This window comes from Rutidosis leptorrhynchoides, chromosome 11, assembly GCF_046630445.1.
Source record: "Rutidosis leptorrhynchoides isolate AG116_Rl617_1_P2 chromosome 11, CSIRO_AGI_Rlap_v1, whole genome shotgun sequence".
In the NCBI taxonomy this organism is placed as follows: domain Eukaryota; kingdom Viridiplantae; phylum Streptophyta; class Magnoliopsida; order Asterales; family Asteraceae; genus Rutidosis; species Rutidosis leptorrhynchoides.
In genome coordinates, this window is record NC_092343.1 from 159,054,619 (window position 1) to 159,074,087 (window position 19,469).

At 35.2% G+C, this 19,469-nt stretch overlaps 3 protein-coding genes and 1 pseudogene across 3 annotated transcripts; 3 read left to right on the forward strand and 1 right to left on the reverse strand.

Moving 5' to 3' along the window:
* Positions 1–200: 200 nt before the first annotated feature.
* On the forward strand, positions 201–1,781 carry LOC139875126 (F-box/FBD/LRR-repeat protein At1g13570-like). The gene is made up of 2 exons (XM_071862490.1): positions 201–1,043; positions 1,488–1,781. Exons 1-2 carry the CDS (start codon positions 201–203, stop codon positions 1,779–1,781), a joined length of 1,137 nt encoding a protein of 378 aa, XP_071718591.1.
* A 5,887-nt stretch (positions 1,782–7,668) lies between these two features.
* LOC139875127 (uncharacterized) lies at positions 7,669–8,777 on the forward strand. The gene is made up of 3 exons (XM_071862491.1): positions 7,669–8,052; positions 8,198–8,389; positions 8,628–8,777. The coding sequence occupies exons 1-3, from the start codon at positions 7,669–7,671 to the stop codon at positions 8,775–8,777; spliced, it is 726 nt and encodes a 241-aa protein (XP_071718592.1).
* A 1,652-nt stretch (positions 8,778–10,429) lies between these two features.
* On the reverse strand, positions 10,430–14,350 carry LOC139875128 (disease resistance protein RPV1-like; annotated as a pseudogene).
* Positions 14,351–16,736: 2,386 nt separating this feature from the next.
* On the forward strand, positions 16,737–18,698 carry LOC139875129 (uncharacterized). The gene is made up of 4 exons (XM_071862493.1): positions 16,737–16,849; positions 16,952–16,964; positions 18,129–18,293; positions 18,405–18,698. Exons 1-4 carry the CDS (start codon positions 16,737–16,739, stop codon positions 18,696–18,698), a joined length of 585 nt encoding a protein of 194 aa, XP_071718594.1.
* The last annotated feature ends 771 nt before the right edge of the window (positions 18,699–19,469 follow it).

The window sequence follows — 19,469 nt, forward strand, 5'->3', positions numbered from 1 at the left end:
TCAATATTTCATGCTTTTATTGTGACCATCAGATGGTTAAGTACACTTGTATTGGTAGCTACTAAGTTCTACCACTTAGTATGTCATTCGGCATCATTCCAATGTCTGTTGCATCACTATACAACCCTATATATAAGTTTTCCTAGTTTCATGTATTTTGTTTTCTATTAAATAACCTAGTCTTGGTTTTCTTAAATTAAATGACAGGTAATAATTTTAATACTAAGAGGAGGTTTGTAACTTGTACTGAACTGGATAGAATCAGTTACTTGCCAGAGAACTTGATAGACTCGATTTTAGAGAAGCTCCCCGTTCAAGATGATGTAAGGACACACGTTTTATCAAAAAGTTGGAGGTACAAATGGACCACACTGAGTTCGCTGGTTCTTGATAAACATTTCTCTGAAAAGTTTGCCAAAAATGAAGCTTTTGGTCATAATGGGTTTATTACGATCTCAAACCAAATCTTTAACTTTCTCAAGGGTCCTCTCTTAAAGTTACATCTCCACATACCAAACATGGCTCTTGATAGCTTCCAAGAAGTCGATCAGTGGATTTTATCCTTGTCAAAAGCCGGTGTTATTAGGGAACTCGTCCTTACTGTTTTAAACCAACGTTATCAACTTCCATGTTATTTTTGTTGTTGTCTAGAATTGAGAATGCTAGAACTTGAAAACTGTATCATTAAGCCACCACTCGATTTTCAAGGATTTCTCTATCTCAAAAATCTATGTCTTAGGAATATTGAATTTGGGACTAACTTGCATGGAGCTATCATGAACTTACCACAACTTAAGATGTTGAAACTGGTTGCATGCACCAATGTTTACAATTTCAAGATCAAGTCTACAAAGTTGTTTTGGTTAGTGGTCTTAAATTGCCCTGATGCAACTTTGCATCAGTTAGTGCATAGTAAATGTCTTGGTGCGCTTTGTATAGCTATAGGTAAACCCATTCAAGGAGTTGAAAGAGTTAATTTGGCTAGCTTGTTAAGTAATATGCCATGTCTTGGGGATTTAATTATCGACGGGTATTTTCTACAGGTATGATTTGAATTTTTAATTCTAATATTTAATTTTTGTTCTTCATCATATTGCCTTTGAGCAAGTGAACTTTACCATTCCACTCCGGCGTATAGTTAGTTCTCATATGTTTTTTCATATCGTCTTCCATATCTTCTTTGGTAACTTAAAATCTCACTTTCACCCTCATAGTTTTGTATTGCAGAAAACATTCCCAAGTGGCTTCCACACCCGGCTAATTGTTTAGAGTATCTCAGCTTACACAACTTTAAATTTGGTGATTTAAATCAACTTCAAGGTGTTTCATGTATGCTTCGCAACTCGCCTAACTAATAACGACTTGATTTCGATAATCAGGTAAAGAGTGCCAAACGTTTTCTCTTGTATTTTTGTGTTGTGTGTGCTTATATAGTAATTTAAGATAGGTGTTTTAATATACAATCTCACTTTTATTGTATTTCATAGGGTCTTCAAAACGAGCAACTGGATGTGAATCCAGCATCGACTTATTTGGAAGCTTCTGACTGTTTGGACCAGAATTTGAACCGATTGAAAACTATAAATATTATGCATGTAGAAAGATCAAGGCCTGTGTTGGTCTTTATAGAGCTTTTACTTCATCATTCGCCCATTCTTGAAAAAGTATCAATTCGACCCAGTGTAACCGTTGATGCTCTTGAAAAGTACAACTTCGCTAAGTATGTTATGCAGTTCCCACGAGCTTCCGCAAAAGGAGAGCTTTTCTACTTGGATCCTTAACCACAATCCGTTAAGTTTATATTACATTGCATTTTATATGCATACTAGTTATCGTTGACCATCGCTTATGTTATGTTCTCTGTATATACTATATAATGTTAAACCTGATTGGTTTATGCTTTAAGCGTTTGAACAGCTTGCTAGTCAGTTTGATTTGATACAAAATGAGCTCAAACACTCCTTGCATGATATAGTTCTTTAATAGCTTTTTCTTTTTTTATATTTTGAGAGCTGTGCGTAACTACTGGTTGATTTGAACTAATCAAACTACTTGCAAGAATGTTTGAAACACATACTTCATATGTTCTTATTATGGAGACAAGTCCTCAAAATAAATGGCTGGTGAATTTAAGATCAAGAGAATGATATCAAACAAACACTGCATGATACTTTAGTAACAAACATCCATGAAGGAAATATTTCATACACTGATTTGGTTGAATACAATATACATATTACAACAACAACAACAACAACAACAACAATACCCAATTCCACTAAAGTAGAGTATGGGGGAGGTTAGATGTAGGCAGTCCTTTCCTCTACCCTAAAGTAAAAGGGAAGTCATTCTTCTAACCAGGATACCTATCGGTCCCCAGGTAGAGAAAGTCGTCCCTCCCTATTCTGTAGAGCAGAGAGGCTGCTTCCTAGGGACCTCCAACTAGAAAGAACCATGAAATCCGATATGTGAAGTAAAAATATACAAGTAAAGTTGACAAAATAGAAGCTTTACCATGAATAATGTATACTCCAATACGATATATATAGGTAAATAAAGCATATAACAATATTGAGTAATATAACATATAAGTAAAATATGTGAGTGTCAAATATGCAAGTATAACAAGTCATGTAAGTACAATAAGTATACGTAAACATGTTGGTAAGAAGCATGTAGGTATAATATGCAGTATAAAATAGATGGTATACTATGTAGGCATAGACAAATAAGTATGCTATGTTAGCATAAAAACATGTGATATGTAAGTACGTATAAATTAATTGCTATATAATGTAATACAAACATGTAACCATATAGTCCAATAATGCATGTGAATATGCTACAATAAGTATAGATATATTATATATCCATAAAACATGTCCAGCCAATACGTAAAGTCCCACGAAAAAAAAAAATACATAATAAAGATATATATGAAGTGCACACAAGCAAGTAGGCAAGAAATATAATATAAATATATAAGATAAATAAACACCATGTAGAACCTAGTCATCTATTCTAATTCTACTCCTCCACAAATTCCTATCAGAAGTCATGTCCTCGGTCAATAAGAGCTCCTTCATGTCAAGCTTCAATCTATCCTCCAACCTACGTTTGGGTCTACCCCTTCTCCTTATGCCCCCAACAACGAGAGTCTTGACTCTCCTAACCGGGGCTAGAAGTGGGCGCCTCATAACATGCCCGAACCATCTAAGTCGTCCTTCCCTCAACTTGTTGGTTATGTTCCCAACTTCCAAGTTCTCCCTAAAAACTTCATTTGGTATCATATCTAGCATTGTCTTGCCACACGTCCACCTAAGCATCCTCATTTCTGCCACCTCCATCCTCCTCTCTTGGGCTTTCGTCATTGGCCAACACTCTGAGCCGTACAACATGGCCGGTCTGATTGCGACCTTGAAAAATTTCCCTTTCAATTTAGGGGGTACCTTCTTGTCGCACAACACCCCTTTCGCTGCCCTCCACTTCAACCATCCTACTAGTATACGATGCGTCACGTCCTCATCTATCCTTCCCGATTTGTGAAGCATCGAGCCTAAATATCTAAAGGACTCTTGTGGAGGTAAAATCTGATCCCCAATTCTGACATCCACTAAATCCTCTTGTCCACAATATACATATTACATTTCCATATAATGCTTATACAAACACAAATTTATTTTTGAATGCCAAATGACTTGACGACACACATATACCAGTATCAACAAAAAAGAGCAAAAACATGAACATGTGAACAAAAAGCTTGTACCATAACATCATGCCAACAGTAGGATCTCAATATTTGCGGTAACCCATTAAAAGAAGTTGGCGAAGTCAACATCACGCGAATCGATTAATTTTAGGCTCTAACCCCACAACAAACAGTTAGTCTTGTTTGAAGTCTTAAAAAAAAGGAACACCAAGTGATCCAGGATTCAGGTAATTGTTGAACTCGCATTCAAATGGTTTTCGGGTACAACAGACCTCTCCTAGTCTTGCGTTAATTTTCAAATCTGCCATATCATCATCAGCTCCAGTTTTGCCTATATTTATAATTGCTGTAGCAGCACCAGCCTCATCATAAGATGCTCTGTAAAATTCATGTCGATTTCTCAATTAATCAAAAACAAACCACAAAAAAATATCAAATGAACATTTGTACTTGACAAGCCGGAAAGCGGACATTGTCATAACCGGTGAACACGAACAAGGAAAGCGTCACACCCAACAGCAACTTCCATAGCTACAATCGCTCTTTCTTTAGGCACATTATTACCAAAAAACACAACCTTTAAACAGAGAGACGTTAAACCAATTAGTCAATTAGATCCGGTAATAACGGACTCCATGTATTGATAATTAAACCATTTGTAACTTTAGTTTACAAAATTGTAATAATTAAAAAGAAGATCGTACCTTTAGTTTACAATAATTATGTGTACCTAGCTTCATTGATGAATCCTAGCCAATTCAATCACATAGTTCATCTATACCTCACTATCACCGACCCAAAATACACGTTCTCCCTCCCTTTGTTCTACACATGTTGAAAGTCGAGAAAATAAACAGTATCCCATAAAATTATTAATTTCCAAATTACAAGTCATCCCGTTAAGAACACAATACGATATTTCTGTAACCATTCTATCGCTCCATGCAATTCCATCACTTTCACTCATCATTAGTTTATTGTTGCCCTCCTTTCTTTCTGTATCATCGCCATCATATTCTTCTTTGTATATAATGTTTATACCACATTCTTCTATAGCATTGAACAACACTCTAGAATCATCTACTAAAATGATACGTACAAAAACTTCATCTCCATGTTCTAATAGATTGCCACACCTTCAAAGGCTTACCCACCCTTTCTTTTTTGTCATACCATTTTCATCCGTTTTTTCACATGTGTAATTCAATAACAAATCCTTAGTCTTGTTATATACTTGAATCTTCAAATCTTATATGCCCGAATATACTAGACACAAGTTGAAGCTAGTTATTGGTGTTGAATCATTCTCTGGAACTCTAAATGATATTTGTGGTCCCTTTTTATGATACATTGCATGTAGCTGCTGCAACAAGGGATTAGGTTCCCTGTAACCCATGTGCCGAATATACCATATTCATACAATACCTGCATATACACCATCCTCTATCATTCATTTTCATTTTGATTCTCAGTAACATTTATTAATGATATATAAGCCAACGAAACTAAACTAGTTAAAAAGCATAGCACAAAACAGAACAAAGTCGAACATACCACCATTGGTTTAGAATAATCAAGACTACCCAGCTCTATTAATGATCCCAACCCCATTTTTTCTATTATTTTCTTCTCCACATTTTCTATTGAATTCCACTTGAAAAAACCCTCCACCTCCCATAAATTCGGGCATTCGTTTATTTCCAAAAGCATAGCTGGAGATCCTCGAATTGACTGGATCTTTGAAAAGTGGTTAGCGTTGAGATATATAAATGTAGGTAGAATTTGAATACATTTTGGTAAGCTTGTTATATTGTTTCCTTCTAGAATCAATCTCTCTGTTGAAACTAGATTACTCTACTGACAAGTCATTAGGGAAAGAATCGTTAAACAAATGGGAGTGTGAATTCAAGCATCATAAACTTCCAACAACTTCAAGGTTTCGGCAAGCACATATTTCAACATATACAAGGGACGCAAGTGTGGAAATTCTCGTACGTTTACACAATTGGTCATATCCAGCAAGACTAGTTCATTCAGGCGTGCAGTAGATTTTTCTAGCTTTCTTATGAACTCTATCTCATTTTGACCATCTTGCATGTGGAAATCTTCATCGATTTCAATCAAAGAAAATAACTAAAATTTTAATTTAAATAAAGAATATTTTATTAATTTTAACTGAACAAGGGACCCATTCTGCAAATAAAACTTTTGGTTCTGAAGCATACACATATAACAAAAGTTGAGGGATGTTTACTTTAACTTATTAAAAACTTCATCGACCTAAACCCAAAAAACCTTAAACTCTGAAAAACTAGGCACTCCAATTTGGTCGCTAAACTTGAATCGGTACTCCGATGGATTCATCTTTATTTCCGAATATCGGTAAGTTAATTTTTAATTTGGTTCGATTCTTTCATATAAACGAAATGTTTGACAAAAATTGATTCCTGTTGTTATTTCTATTTGACTTTTTACCTTCTTTAATTTAAATCTGTAATCTGTAATTCAAACATTCTGTATTCCAGTTGAATTCGTAGATCCTGGTTCAGTAATTTGATTATTTATTGTTGCTACACCTCAGTTAGAGATTTATTCGAAAAATATTCAAGTAACTGAAATTATTACTATCAATTTATTAGAAGCCCTAAACATAAAGCAGCAGGTTTGAATCGATTGCTTAAGGTTTGCGCATAATTATACATTGTTTACAAGTCATTTTGTCTATAATAATAGTTGCATCAATTGAATTGGTCTAGGATTAAAAGATGTGACACAGTGAAAGCGAAGCTGTAATTAGTTGAAAATTGATAAAAGGTAGAGGTAGAACCAGTTTTTCTAATTGAAGAACTGATTAACAATAAAAATTAATTATTGGCACTAGTTATAAGTCTGTAGGTATAAGTAAAAGGATCCTGTTATTGGTCAACATTAATTCCCCATTCTGTACTTGATTTCAAGTATCCTGGCCTGCAGCTTGCTTTTGGATGGTAATATTAATTTAGGATGGACATTATTACATCCATTTAAGATTCCATTACCCTCATTCTTACCCTTAGCAACCTTTTGAACCTTCTTGCTCGAATACTCACCTTTATAAGTTTTGATGACTACTTTTTTTATTTATGCAGTCGCCTCCTCGTTTTCTATCTTTGAGATGTGTGTTGATATCTCTACCTTTCTCTTTAATATTTCATTGCTTATATTTTGACTATCATTCCATTGTATGTTGCAAGGAGAATGTTCAATTCTGATGATTGATAGAAAATGTTACTCCGAACTATATAGTCAGGGCCATACTATTAAGAAAGTTAAGAAAAATGTTTTCAACCATCAAAAATTGCAGAAAAAATATTTATTTTTGTCAGGTGTCATGCTATTGACAAGTTCATTTACAATATGCAATAACAAAATTCAAGAGTATTAGCTATGTCAACTTGTTTTATCTATTATGATGAAGTTGTTTTTATTTTTGAATAAACCAGTCTCTGTTTTCTTGAATGTAATGACAGATAACAATACTGAGAGGAGTTTTGTAACTTCTACCATTGAAGTGGATAGAATCAGTTGCTTGCCAGAGAATTTGATTGACTTGATTTTAGAGAAGCTCCCCGTTCAAGATGCTGTGAGGACACACGCTTTATCAAAAAAAATGGGGGTACAAATGGATCACATTGAGTTCGGTGGTTCTTGATAAACATTTCTCAGAAAAGTTTGCCAAAAATGGAGCTTTGCATCATAATGGATTAATTAGGATCACAAACCAAATCTTTAACTTTCTCAAGGGTCCTCTGTTAAAGTTACATCTTCACATACCAAACATGGTTCTTGATAGCTTCCAAGAAGTAGATCAATGGATTTTATACTTGTCAAGAGATGGTGTTAGAAAACTCGTCCTTATTAATAAAAACTGATGTTATCAACTCCCATGTTATTTTTTCTGTTGTCAAGAATTGATAATGCTAGAACTTGAAAACTGTATCATTAAACCACCAATCGATTTTCAAGGATTTCTCTATCTTGAAAAACTATTGCTTAGGAATATTGAATTTGGGGCTAACTTGCATGGAACGATCATCAACTTACCACAGTTTAAGATGTTGAAACTGGTTGCATGCACCAATGTTGACAATTTCAAGATTAAGTCTACAAAGTTGTTTCGGTTATTGGTCTTAAATTGCCCTGATGCAACTTTGCTTCCGTTATTGCATACTAAATGTCTTAGTGTGGTTGCTATAGTTTTCAAAAACCCTATTCAAGGAGTTGAAAGAGTTAATTTGGCTAGCTTGTTAAGTAATATGCCATGTCTTGGGGATTTACTTGTCGACGGATATTTTCTCCAAGTATTATTCGAATCTCAATTTTTTATATTTAGTTTTTAATCTTCATCATATAGTGTTTGAGCAAGAGAACCTTACTATTCCTCTCCAGTGTATCGTTAGTTCTCATATATTCTTTTATATCGTCTTCCATATCTTTCTTTGATAGCTTAAAATCTTACTTTCACTCTCACAGTTTTGTATTACAGAAAATATGCCCAAGTGGCTTCCACACCCTGCTAATAGTTTAAAGTTTCTCAATTTACAAAACTTCAAATTTGGTGACTTGTTTCAACTTCAAGGTGTTTTATGCATTCTTCGGAACTCACCTTACTTAGAACGAATCAATGTGACTAGTCAGGTAAACTATCTTTTTCCTCTGTTTCTCTGTTGGGTGTGCTTCTATTTAAGGTAGGTACTTTCAATGCACGGTCTCCCTTTTAATGTATTTTCAGGGTCTTCGGAACGTGCATTTGGATGTCAACCCAGCTTTAACTTATTTGGAAACGTCTAACTATTTGGACCAGACATTGAACCGGTCAAAAACTATAAATATCTTTTATGTAGAAAGATCATGACCGTTGTTGCTCTTTATAAAGCTTTTACTTTATCATTCTCCCACTCTTGAAAACATATCAATCCGACCCCATGCAACTGCTGATGCTAATGAAAAGTACAACTTCGCTAAGGATGTTATGCGGTTCCCACGAGCTTCCATAAAAGCAGAGCTTCTTTTCTTGGATCCGTAACCATAATTCATTAATAATTTTAGTTGCATTGCACTTCATTTATTTATATCTAAATTATATTTATTTTATAATTATATGTCATTTTCATTTTCCATGTTTTGTATGTTGTGGGACATGTCAATTAATACATAAAATTGGAAAGTTGGTTGATGCAGAATTCTAGTTCTTTGTATATAATGTTTTGGTAAAGTCAATAATTGGTAAGAAATGAGATTTTGGTTTACCATGATCATAATTTGAATCATGCAGCTTCACATTGGTCACGAGATGACAAAGTTTTCCTCAACAACCAATGGTTGACACCAAATCAAGATCTTTAAAACTAATGAACAACAACAATTGAGCCACCAATCAAACAAGCTTCCGCACCAACTCTTTGAAGATCTTATCAAGACAATAACATTCAAAGAAACAAACCAAAGTCCAATCAAGGAGGAGCAAGAGAACGCAATAATAGAGGGGGAGCAAGAGAATTGATCAATATAGGGGGAGCCAAATTATCACACTACTCAAGCTTCGTCATAACAAAGCTCTTTCTCATTAACAAGACAAGTCAACAACAAGTCAACAACATCATTTCAAGGCAACACAATCAACAATCATACAAGATAATCAACAAATCTTCACTGGCTACCAAAATCAACTGCCTACAAAGAAGACAAGAGAAATCAATTTACATTCACCAAAGACAACTTGAAAGTGTTTGGAAGTTATTCCACATCGGTCATGGACAAAAACAAATGTATGCATATAAGTCAAATGGGAAGTCCCTCTATCACCAATTGATTTTAGAAAAGGGTGAACTCTAGAACTTATGTGTCGTACATGTTGTTAGACTATATGATTTATCAATTCTGTCATGGTATCAGAGCTTAGATGGACGGTTTGTTCTACAGCGAGTCCGAGTCAGGCTCCCATGAGTGTGGCGCCGTCGCTACAAAGAGATTGAGTCAGGCCTTCTTCTTACTGCCATCTCTACAAGCGTTCCACGCCTCGATGTGAGGGGGCGTGTTTGGAAGTTATCCCACATCGGTCATGGACAAAAACAAATGTATGCATATAAGTCAAATGGGAAGTCTCTCTATCACCAATTGATTTTTGAAAAGGGTGAACTTTAGGACTTTTGAAAAGGGTGAACTCTAGGACTTATGTGTCGTACATGTTGTTAGACTATATGATTTATCAATTCTGTCACAAAGCCTTCAATAAGTCTTCCTCAAAGAAGTTCAAAGACTAAAGATGGTCAACGACAAACTGCATCTAAGGGGGAGATTGTTAAGTCTAATTTTAGATGCAATTTGTATTTAGTCTTAGGAGTATAAATACCTCCACCTAGCTTAGTGATAAAGCTAACCTTTAGACAACTCTCATTTATACCAATTCCCTCACACACAAACACACACTTAGCCAATTCTCTCAACCCTCACTTTTGTAATCACTCTCTCAACTTGTAATCTTGACATATAGTTGTGTTTAATTATGTGTTTATCATCATCATCATTCATCATCATCTGAATCATACAACATCTATTATCATCTATATACATAGTGCATACATATACATATAGATACAACATATATATACATTCATTTCACTGTTTCATTCAAAATCGTATGCAAGCATGAATTAATCTGGTTTCTAGAAATATCAATCAATTTTGCCAGTAAGCTTCCTCCAGTGGAAAGAACGTATTATCAATCAAAGCTGGCCATACAGGTGACAAAAGGTAATCATCTGAAGATAGTTTAGCAGCAGATACATCTTGAGTGATGATATGATTCCATGACTTGTAATAAGCCAACGGATCTTCTTCTTTCTTGTTTTTCTCACCATACACTAGGCTAATCCCATACTCACTTAAATGTGCATAATCTTGTCCATTACCAAACTGATTCACATATGATGAAGAAGAGTACGAAGAAGCGTAATTAGTTTTTGCATTGAAATGAACACTAACTTCATCGCCAACTTCAAACTCATTGTTCTCAAACATCCAATGGCTTAACCACACTATAACTTCATTAGAATTTGATAAAATATACGCTATAGGTTGGTATATCCAGGAGAAGTTCTTTGTCAAATTCTTTATTGCAATTCTTGGAGGAAGATCCATAGATATGTTTGAGAGAAAACCCACAATGCATACATTTAGCCCACGAATCCGGCAATTCTTTTGATCTGATTGCAAGGTTATTGATGATGACCCATTGCTTCAATGAGTGAAGGACTTTGGAACCTCTTGGCCTTTAAGATATTTGCTGAATATTCGATGTTCATAAAGCATCTGTCATAACCAGCTTTTGTTAATTAGCTTCAATCACTTGAATTTACTTAACATAAGGAAAAATGGGAATATAGATGAAGAGACATTCACCTGTGCTGATTGAATTTTTTCTGGGTAGGAGTAGTCTCCGTAAGAACATGCTATACACAAGCGATGATAATTCACATATTCTAAATTAATCCATCCCAAACTAAGAAGTGTCACTTCGTCAATTTATGATATAGCTTGCATTTTGAACTTGTCTTGAATCTCAGTCAAAGAAATTATATCAGAATAAAAAATAAACCTATGTGATACTGACATTTCTGGATAAAAAGTTACTTTCTCCAATGTTTCACATCCATCGATATACAATCTCGTTATTGTGTTTGGAGCACACAAAATTGTCTTCAACATTTTGCAATTTTCTAAAGTGAGAACCTCCAACTTACATAGGCTTCTCACACAATCGGGAAGGGAATCAATAGGATTACCATCTAAATTCAACTCCTTCAATACCGATAGGCCAATAAAATCCACAAGAAACCATTCATTCGACAAGTTATTATCTATAAGTGACAAAGTTACTAATGATTTGGGTAAAGAATTCGAAAAGGATCGCACACTTCTCGGTATAGCCTCCACAATGGCAGAGGAAGACATTTGGGGTTCTTTGATAATATTGTTAGCCTCAAACACTTCTAGGGATTCCATATCCTTTATCTCAACAGGAAACTCGCCAAGATTTAAACACCCATTTATCAATAGTTGTTTAAGCTTTTTTAAATTTCTTATGCTCCGTGGAAGCTTTTTCAGCTGACGGCATTCACTCATATTTATGACTACAAGTCTATCACAATTCCCAATCGATTCACTAATCTCAACGAGATTTGTACACCCTGCGAGTGTCAACCGCTCAAGTACAGGGAATGCAGAGAAGCTACCCACTGTAAGAAGCTTATAACAACCACTGAGATTAAGAAGCTTAAGTGACTTGAGCACCTGAATAATTAAAGATGAGTTTTAGTGTTACAAAGATAGATAACCAAAAACTAGAAGAAGAAAAAAAGATGTTCAATTTAGTACCTTGGGCGTCTTCCAAAGTTGTTGTAGATTGCTATTCGACATGTTAAGAGAAACCATATTCCCCATTTGTAAATTTGAAGGTATTAAACTTAAAGGAAATCCATGCATACACAAATATCTTAAATCTTTAGGAAAGTTCTTGTACGATCCGATGATTTTTACATAGTTGAGTTGTAGTAGTCTTAAGTTACACATCTCACTAAATGCAAGTGTCTCAAAGACAACTTGTTCATTATCACTAGGAGAACATAAACTTAAAGCCCAACTGATGAAGGGAAATGATCTGAAGTTATCGTAGTCATCGACGGTACTTGAGTCGCGTGCAGTCTCATCCTCAAATGCTCGCATGTCAAGGACAAGATCTTGAATTTTTGATGTTCCCTACAAATAAAGGAATAGCAAGATATTAAATTAGAAGTTAATGTTATTGTTATATACATCAAACAAAATCGTTAATGAATGCACTCTTAACAGAATTGATTATTACCTTTTTCTGTTGCAACACTGTTGCAGACTCCTCATGATGCCATAACAGACTTCGTTTCCAAGGGGATTCTTGATGGACTACGTATCTCCCCAAATCTTGAAGAAGCTGACGCATATTTAACTGATTAGTTAACGGACAAGCTGTGAGAAGGCATCTGTTTGTGAGATTCTTGATCCCAGATGATCTGCATATACCACATGCTTTTAATATTTCTTCACAAAATTTTTTCCAACGAAAAAACAAGCAATGAACTTGAAGAGTTCCTTGTCCTTTTCATGTGGCAATGAGTCTAAACTTATTTGCAGCACCTTCTGAACATCATGATTAATCTTACCTAGCGATTCTAAGATATCATCCCATGTAGCGTCTTCATGACGAACAGAACTTCCCAAAACTTTAAGAGCTAGTGGATGCCCATTACAATACTCTGCAACCTTCTTTAGGTCTTTTATGTCGCCTTCTTTGCGTTCATTGTGCCCGAAGGCATGCCAACTTAAAAGCTGCATTGAATCTTTCTGACCCAACCCTTCAAGCAAGAGCCACATATACTTTGGTGGAACTTCAGTTTCAAACAACCTACATTTTTTTGTTATTGATCCATCTTTGGATGTTATTATTATTTTACTTCCAGGATGAAGACCTTTCGTCCCGATTAACGCTTGCAACTGCTCAATTTTACTGATACCGTCTAGAACAAGAAGAGTTCTTTTCCTATGAAGTATTTTTTCAATCTTATACGTGCCCGCATTAGTATCTTGTACGTCCATCCAACTTCTATCTTGAAAGTCTTTAAGGATCTGTTTTTGTAAATCAAGCAATCCATTTGATGATGTACCACATCTCCTTTCGATATCTTCAAGAAAGCAGCTTCTTTCAAATTCGAAATAATGCAACTTAAAGATATAGTCAGCTAAGTAAGTCTTTCCAATCCCGGCCATCCCCCATAGTGTGACAACTTGGGTGTTATCTAATGAATTATCTTTCAAGAAATCTTTAACAATATTAATGACAGACTCCATCCCAATCATGTGTGGAATATTACTCCGTTTGTGTAGATCTAATCTGTTGCTGATCTCTTTAACAATTTCTTCAATAAGTATCGTCTCCAACCTGGGATATTTTTAAATTAATATAATAAAAAAAAGTTTGGTTTCATCTAAAACTACATCTAATGTTAAGGCTATGTTAGGCAAAATTAACTTGTGTGTGGGGCTTTAGATACCTTTGATATAAGTATTTAGCTGGTGTTTTTACTTGGAGCTATAGTTGGCACTTACTTTTAGAAAAGTTTTGTGACCTTCAAATGAAATCTGTGAATGGATGTAATTTAAAGGAGAAATGGATAATATTTCATTGTTCTAAAAAAATAGCTTGTAAAAGCAACTAGTTTCAAACATAACTTAAGCCTACAGAAATCTAGCCTAAGGTTCAAGCACTGCAATGATCATTACTAAATCTATAGGGTTGACCAACTAATAATTGAAATTTTTTCGAAAGAGATTTATTTTGTAGCTCTTTACAAAAATATAAATTCAAATAAAATTTTTACAAAATAGGTAAAACGATGATTCAATTGCATGTTTGAATGTTTTGGGGCCAAACCGATGTTTCAAATGCCGGTTTGGCGATGTGTTTGATTCTCTGTCAAACCGGCAAATGAAATGCTGGTTTGACTCTTTGACTGGAACAGTTTTTGCACCAACCGCCTTATCATTTATTCCCTCAATCCATGACATAAATGTTGCGAACCAAAAGATGCCACGTGTACAAACCGGCAAATGAAAAGCCAGTTTGTATCATTATATAATCCGACCTTTGCTTCATCGGTTTGCATCACTCCTTCAATTTCATACACTTTTTTTAAAACACACACACGATTTTGCAATGGATCCCGCCCAACCTCGAGTAACTCCGCTCGATGAATCACTATTATTTTTGCAATCAGCATCATGCCATACATGGCACAACCCTACGGTCAAGAGAAAACGTGGATATAAGGCTAACGAACTCGCAAGTTGACTACATAAGCCAGTGGTACGAACGAGCTCAGAGGGTCTATATTCCTACGTCGGGGGTGGGCACGGGCACGACTGCTCGTTACTTTTCGTGGTACTACGCGCGTACAATAGTTACTATACGTGATGTTATGAGACCACTACTCGTCAACCAATATCGTGATTGGGCAACCGAAGAGAAACTTTATGTAAGTAAAATAATTATTTTATAGCATTTGTGTGAAATGAATTAGTTTTAATATTTGTTTACATTTACCTATTGTGCAGGAGGAGCGTTTAGCAAGGACAAGCGCAATGGCTACATCTCAAATGCAACCAAACAGTCAACCAAACCTGCAGGCTTTTGTTGACTTTTCGCGTCATTTGATGGGCGTCACGCATCAAACTCATCATGATCCAGGTTTCCAGTTCTATGGTACACAAAACTACCAATGACCGGATTATGGTTTCCCTCAATATACAAATCAGGGTCAATCATCCAGGGCCACCCAGAACCAGAACGTGTCTATAGGGGATTATGGTTATGGTAGTACCCCTCATCAAACACCAAGGACTCTGCGTTTGATATGGGAAGTCCACCATATGGACATCAAACTCCAAGGAACTCTGTTTGATTTGCGATCTCAACGAACTCAATCATGTGTTCGTCGAAACTCTCCCTTGGCATTCTCAGATATGGGAGATACATCACAAGTTCATCAGAATGTACACGATGCGGCGGATTTAGGAGATGATGAGCCTGACCCACAACCACAACAACTCCGGAGGAGTGACCGGGTTTCAAATCCACCACGATGTGGTACCGGTGGACACAAACATGGGCATAGACGTGGACATTGATTGAGCATATTATTAATGATTGTAATAGTTTGGTTTTTTTAATGAGAACTCGTCATTATCTTTTATTATAATGAATGTATTTTTATTATATTTTATTATAATGAATAATTTAATAATTGAAAACTCGTTTTACAATCAAATTAATAAACTAAAAATTATTATAATTAAATAATAAAAACATAACATAATATGAAAAACAGAAAAAAACTCATTATTAATAAACTAATAAATAATTTAATAAAAATCATAATAAATATTAAATAATACAAACATAACATAATATATCAAAAAATAAATTACAATCCGGCATTTTGAAAGCCGTTTTAATCTGTTAGGGCAAACGTGGCTTAAATATATTATAAAATGTAACTGGAGGGTAAACGTGATTTACCTATTTTTATAAAAATCTGTTTAAATTTCTATTTCTGTATTATAGTTAGAAAATAAATCTATTTTGGAAAAAATGTTAAAGAAATGTTTTATTACCTTTGCCCTTTGGGAATATAACCAAAATGCTCATTTCTTTAAAGCTTGTTGACTGACAGCCCTTAAAAAAGTTTGACAATTTGCCCTCGCAAGGCGCAAGATGCCTTGCGTCCTTGCGACCTTGCGTCCTTGCGACCTTGCGTACTTGCGACCTTGCGTCTTACCCAAAAAGAGCTGGTTAAATAATCACTTTGCGTTCACTGTTCACCTCACAAAACACAATCATACGCAAGCTTCTCTCTGGTGCCCATTCGCTCGTCACTCGCAAAATCTTCATCAAGCTTCCTTAGATTCTCGCAAACACTCGCAAATCACTCGCAAAATCTTCATCATCATCCTCACATCTTCATCGTGTTCATCCTTCCTTCTTCATCGTCACTAAGCCGCAACCTTAATCATTCAATCTTCGATCTTCGAAAGTACAAGCGAGCTAATACGCCACCTACATCATCGAATCACCATCATCGTTCATTATTTCTCAAGAACAGGTTAGATTTTCTTAGATCTATGTTATATTATTCGATCTATGTTAGTTTTCTTCGTTCTTTGTGCTTAAACAAAGTTTTTGCACGCCAACTGTTAGATAAAATGTGTCAATGAAATTTGTTTGTATTTTGTGATTTTGTTTGTATATTATTGAGATTGCGTACGATACCCAGGACTTTTTGCTAGTTTTAAGTTGTAAAACTCGGTTGATATTTAGACGCAAGGTTAACCTTGCATATTTGCGTAGGACATGTGGTTGTACGCAAGGTTTTGTTTGCGTCTTTGCGTATGGCATATGGTTATTCTTTCATGTGGACGCAAAGTTTTGTTTACGTACTTGCGTCTTTGTTCTAGGTTACGCAAGGTGTCTCTTGCGTCTTTGCGTCTAGATTGCATGATGCACCTAAGGTTAACCTTGCATCCTTGCATCCGTCATTATTGGCACGCAAACTTTGTTTTGCGTCTTGCGTATGGGTGATTTGTCTGCTGATGTTCTTCTCACTTTTACAGGGCTATGTTGAAGGTAAATTGACCATGAAGAATATGTTGACCGTGATACCTCAGGTCAAGAAAATTTTGACTGAAAATCAAGAAAAATTATTCCGAAGTACATGCTTTGGTCCCTGGTTAGATCTTTCATACACGGGTAATGATCCTGGACTAGTACATGCCATGCTCTAACAGAAATGTGAGCGTTCATCAAAATTAGATGCTACTAAGTACTCGGAAGAGCAACAAGATATTTGGTTTACTTTTTCTCCTAATTTTATGATTAGATTTGGTCGGCGTGAATTTTGTTTAGTCACCGGTTTTTTTTTGGATCCCGGACAGACATGGTTCATTACATCCATCGCAATTATGAATCTAAGACCGCACCCATTAGATGGCGTTGTTTTCCAAAGCATGCCGATGCCAGCAACATTTTGGTTAATGATATACAAAACATCCTTATCAAAAAATAAGGTGATGTAAAGGTTAGTGATGATGATATCGTTCGATTAGCTACATTTTTGTTAAGTAATATGCCATGTGTTGGGTATTTTGTTATCGACGGGTATTTTCTCCAGGTATGAGTTGAATTTTAAATTCTAGGGTTAAGGCTACTCAAGGGCCATATACTTTTTGTTTTGTTCCGATGTAGTCCATATACCCAAAAAAATACTATTATAGGCCATAAACTTTGAAAAAGTGTATCGATGTAAACAAAAGGTAACTTGTTACCGGCTAAACAGGTCACCTTTTGTTTACATCGATACGGAAAATATGTGACCTACATCGATACACTTTTTGAAAGTATGTGAACTACATTAGTACTTTTTTTTGTATAAAGCTTACATTGGAACAAAAAAAATTATACTTTTTTGAAAATCAATCTACAAAATCGATCAACCTTATTTATCAGGTCAACGGTTTACATTAACACATTTTTTTAAAGTTTATGGCCTATAATAGTATTTTTTTTTTTTGGGTATATGGACTACATCGGGACAAAATAAAAAGTATATGGCCCTTGAATAGCCTTAACCCTAAATTCTAATATTTATATTTTGCTCTTCATCATTTTGCGTTTGAGCAAGTGAACTTTACCATTCAACTCTTGTGTATAGTTAGTTCTCATATATTATTTCGTATCATCTTCCAACCATATCTTCTTTGTTAACTTATAATCTTACTTTCACCCTCACAGTTTTCCATTGCGGAAAATATTCCCAAGTGGCTTCCACACCCAACTAATAGTTTAAAGCTTCTCTACTTACGAGACTTCAAATTTGGTGATTTGTACCAACTTCAAGGTGTTTTATGTATCCTTCGGAACTCACCTAACTTGAGACGACTCGATGTGTACAATCAGGTAAAGAGTGCTAAACGTTTCTCTTGTGTTTTTGTGTTGTGTGTGCATATATAGTAATTTAATGTGGGTTCCTTTTATACACAGTCAGTCTCACTTTTAATGTATTTCCAGGATCTTCCAAACGTGTATTTGGATGTGAAACCAACAATAGCTTATTTGGAAGCTTCTGACTGTTTGGACCAGACATTGAACTGCTTGAAAATTATAAATATAATGGATGTAGAAAGATCAAGATCCTTGTTGCTATTTATAAAGCTTTTACTTGAACATTCTCCCACTCTTGAAAAAATATCAATCCGACCACGTGCAACTGTTGATGTTCAGGAAAGGTACAACTTCTCTAAGGATGTTATGCGGTTCCCACGAGCTTCCTCGAAAGCAGAGCTTCACTACTTGGATCCGTAACTACAATCCACTAATAACTTTAAGTTACTTTATAATTTAGTTGTATTCTGATTGTATGCATCATATATGTTATGGGTTTTCATTAACTCGCAGAGTGGTACTATAAAACTGGTAACCCTCCTGGTATTTATTTATACTTTGCGAGCAGCTAGAATAAAAACTAGATCAAGTGTTCCTTACAATAGTTGTGTAACAAGCATCTTTGGAAAAAGAAAATTCACAGATTGATTTGTTTGGATAAAATATACATATCACATCTATAGTGTAATGTTTGGATATTCTTGTTATTGTAACTATAGTGTTATAAGACCTTTACCAACCCTCCGTTAGTTTCCCCCTAGTCAGATGATGTGTTAAAAATTGACGAAAACTGACGGCCCCTAATGGAGCGTCAGTTAGTTTTGTATCCATCCGTCACCAAGTGGCACAAATGTGAAGGTGCGTTTGTTTTCTCCCAACCAATCAAAAATTTTCATTAATTATATTTTTAATATTAATTAATTTTTTCCCACCCATTTTCAATCTGATTTTACCACATCACTCTATCCAATATTTGAAAAAAAAACTGACATATGGGGTTAAAAAATGTCAGAAATTGACATTGCCAAATCAGATTGCACTTTTTGGCTTAAAAGTGCACAACTGACCGTGATATCACTACCAAGGGTTAGAAATGGTCCAAAAACAATTTTACGGTTGGGTATTGATTGATTGAATACAATATACCCATTTCCCAATAGTGCTTATACAAACATTAATTTATCTTTGCAT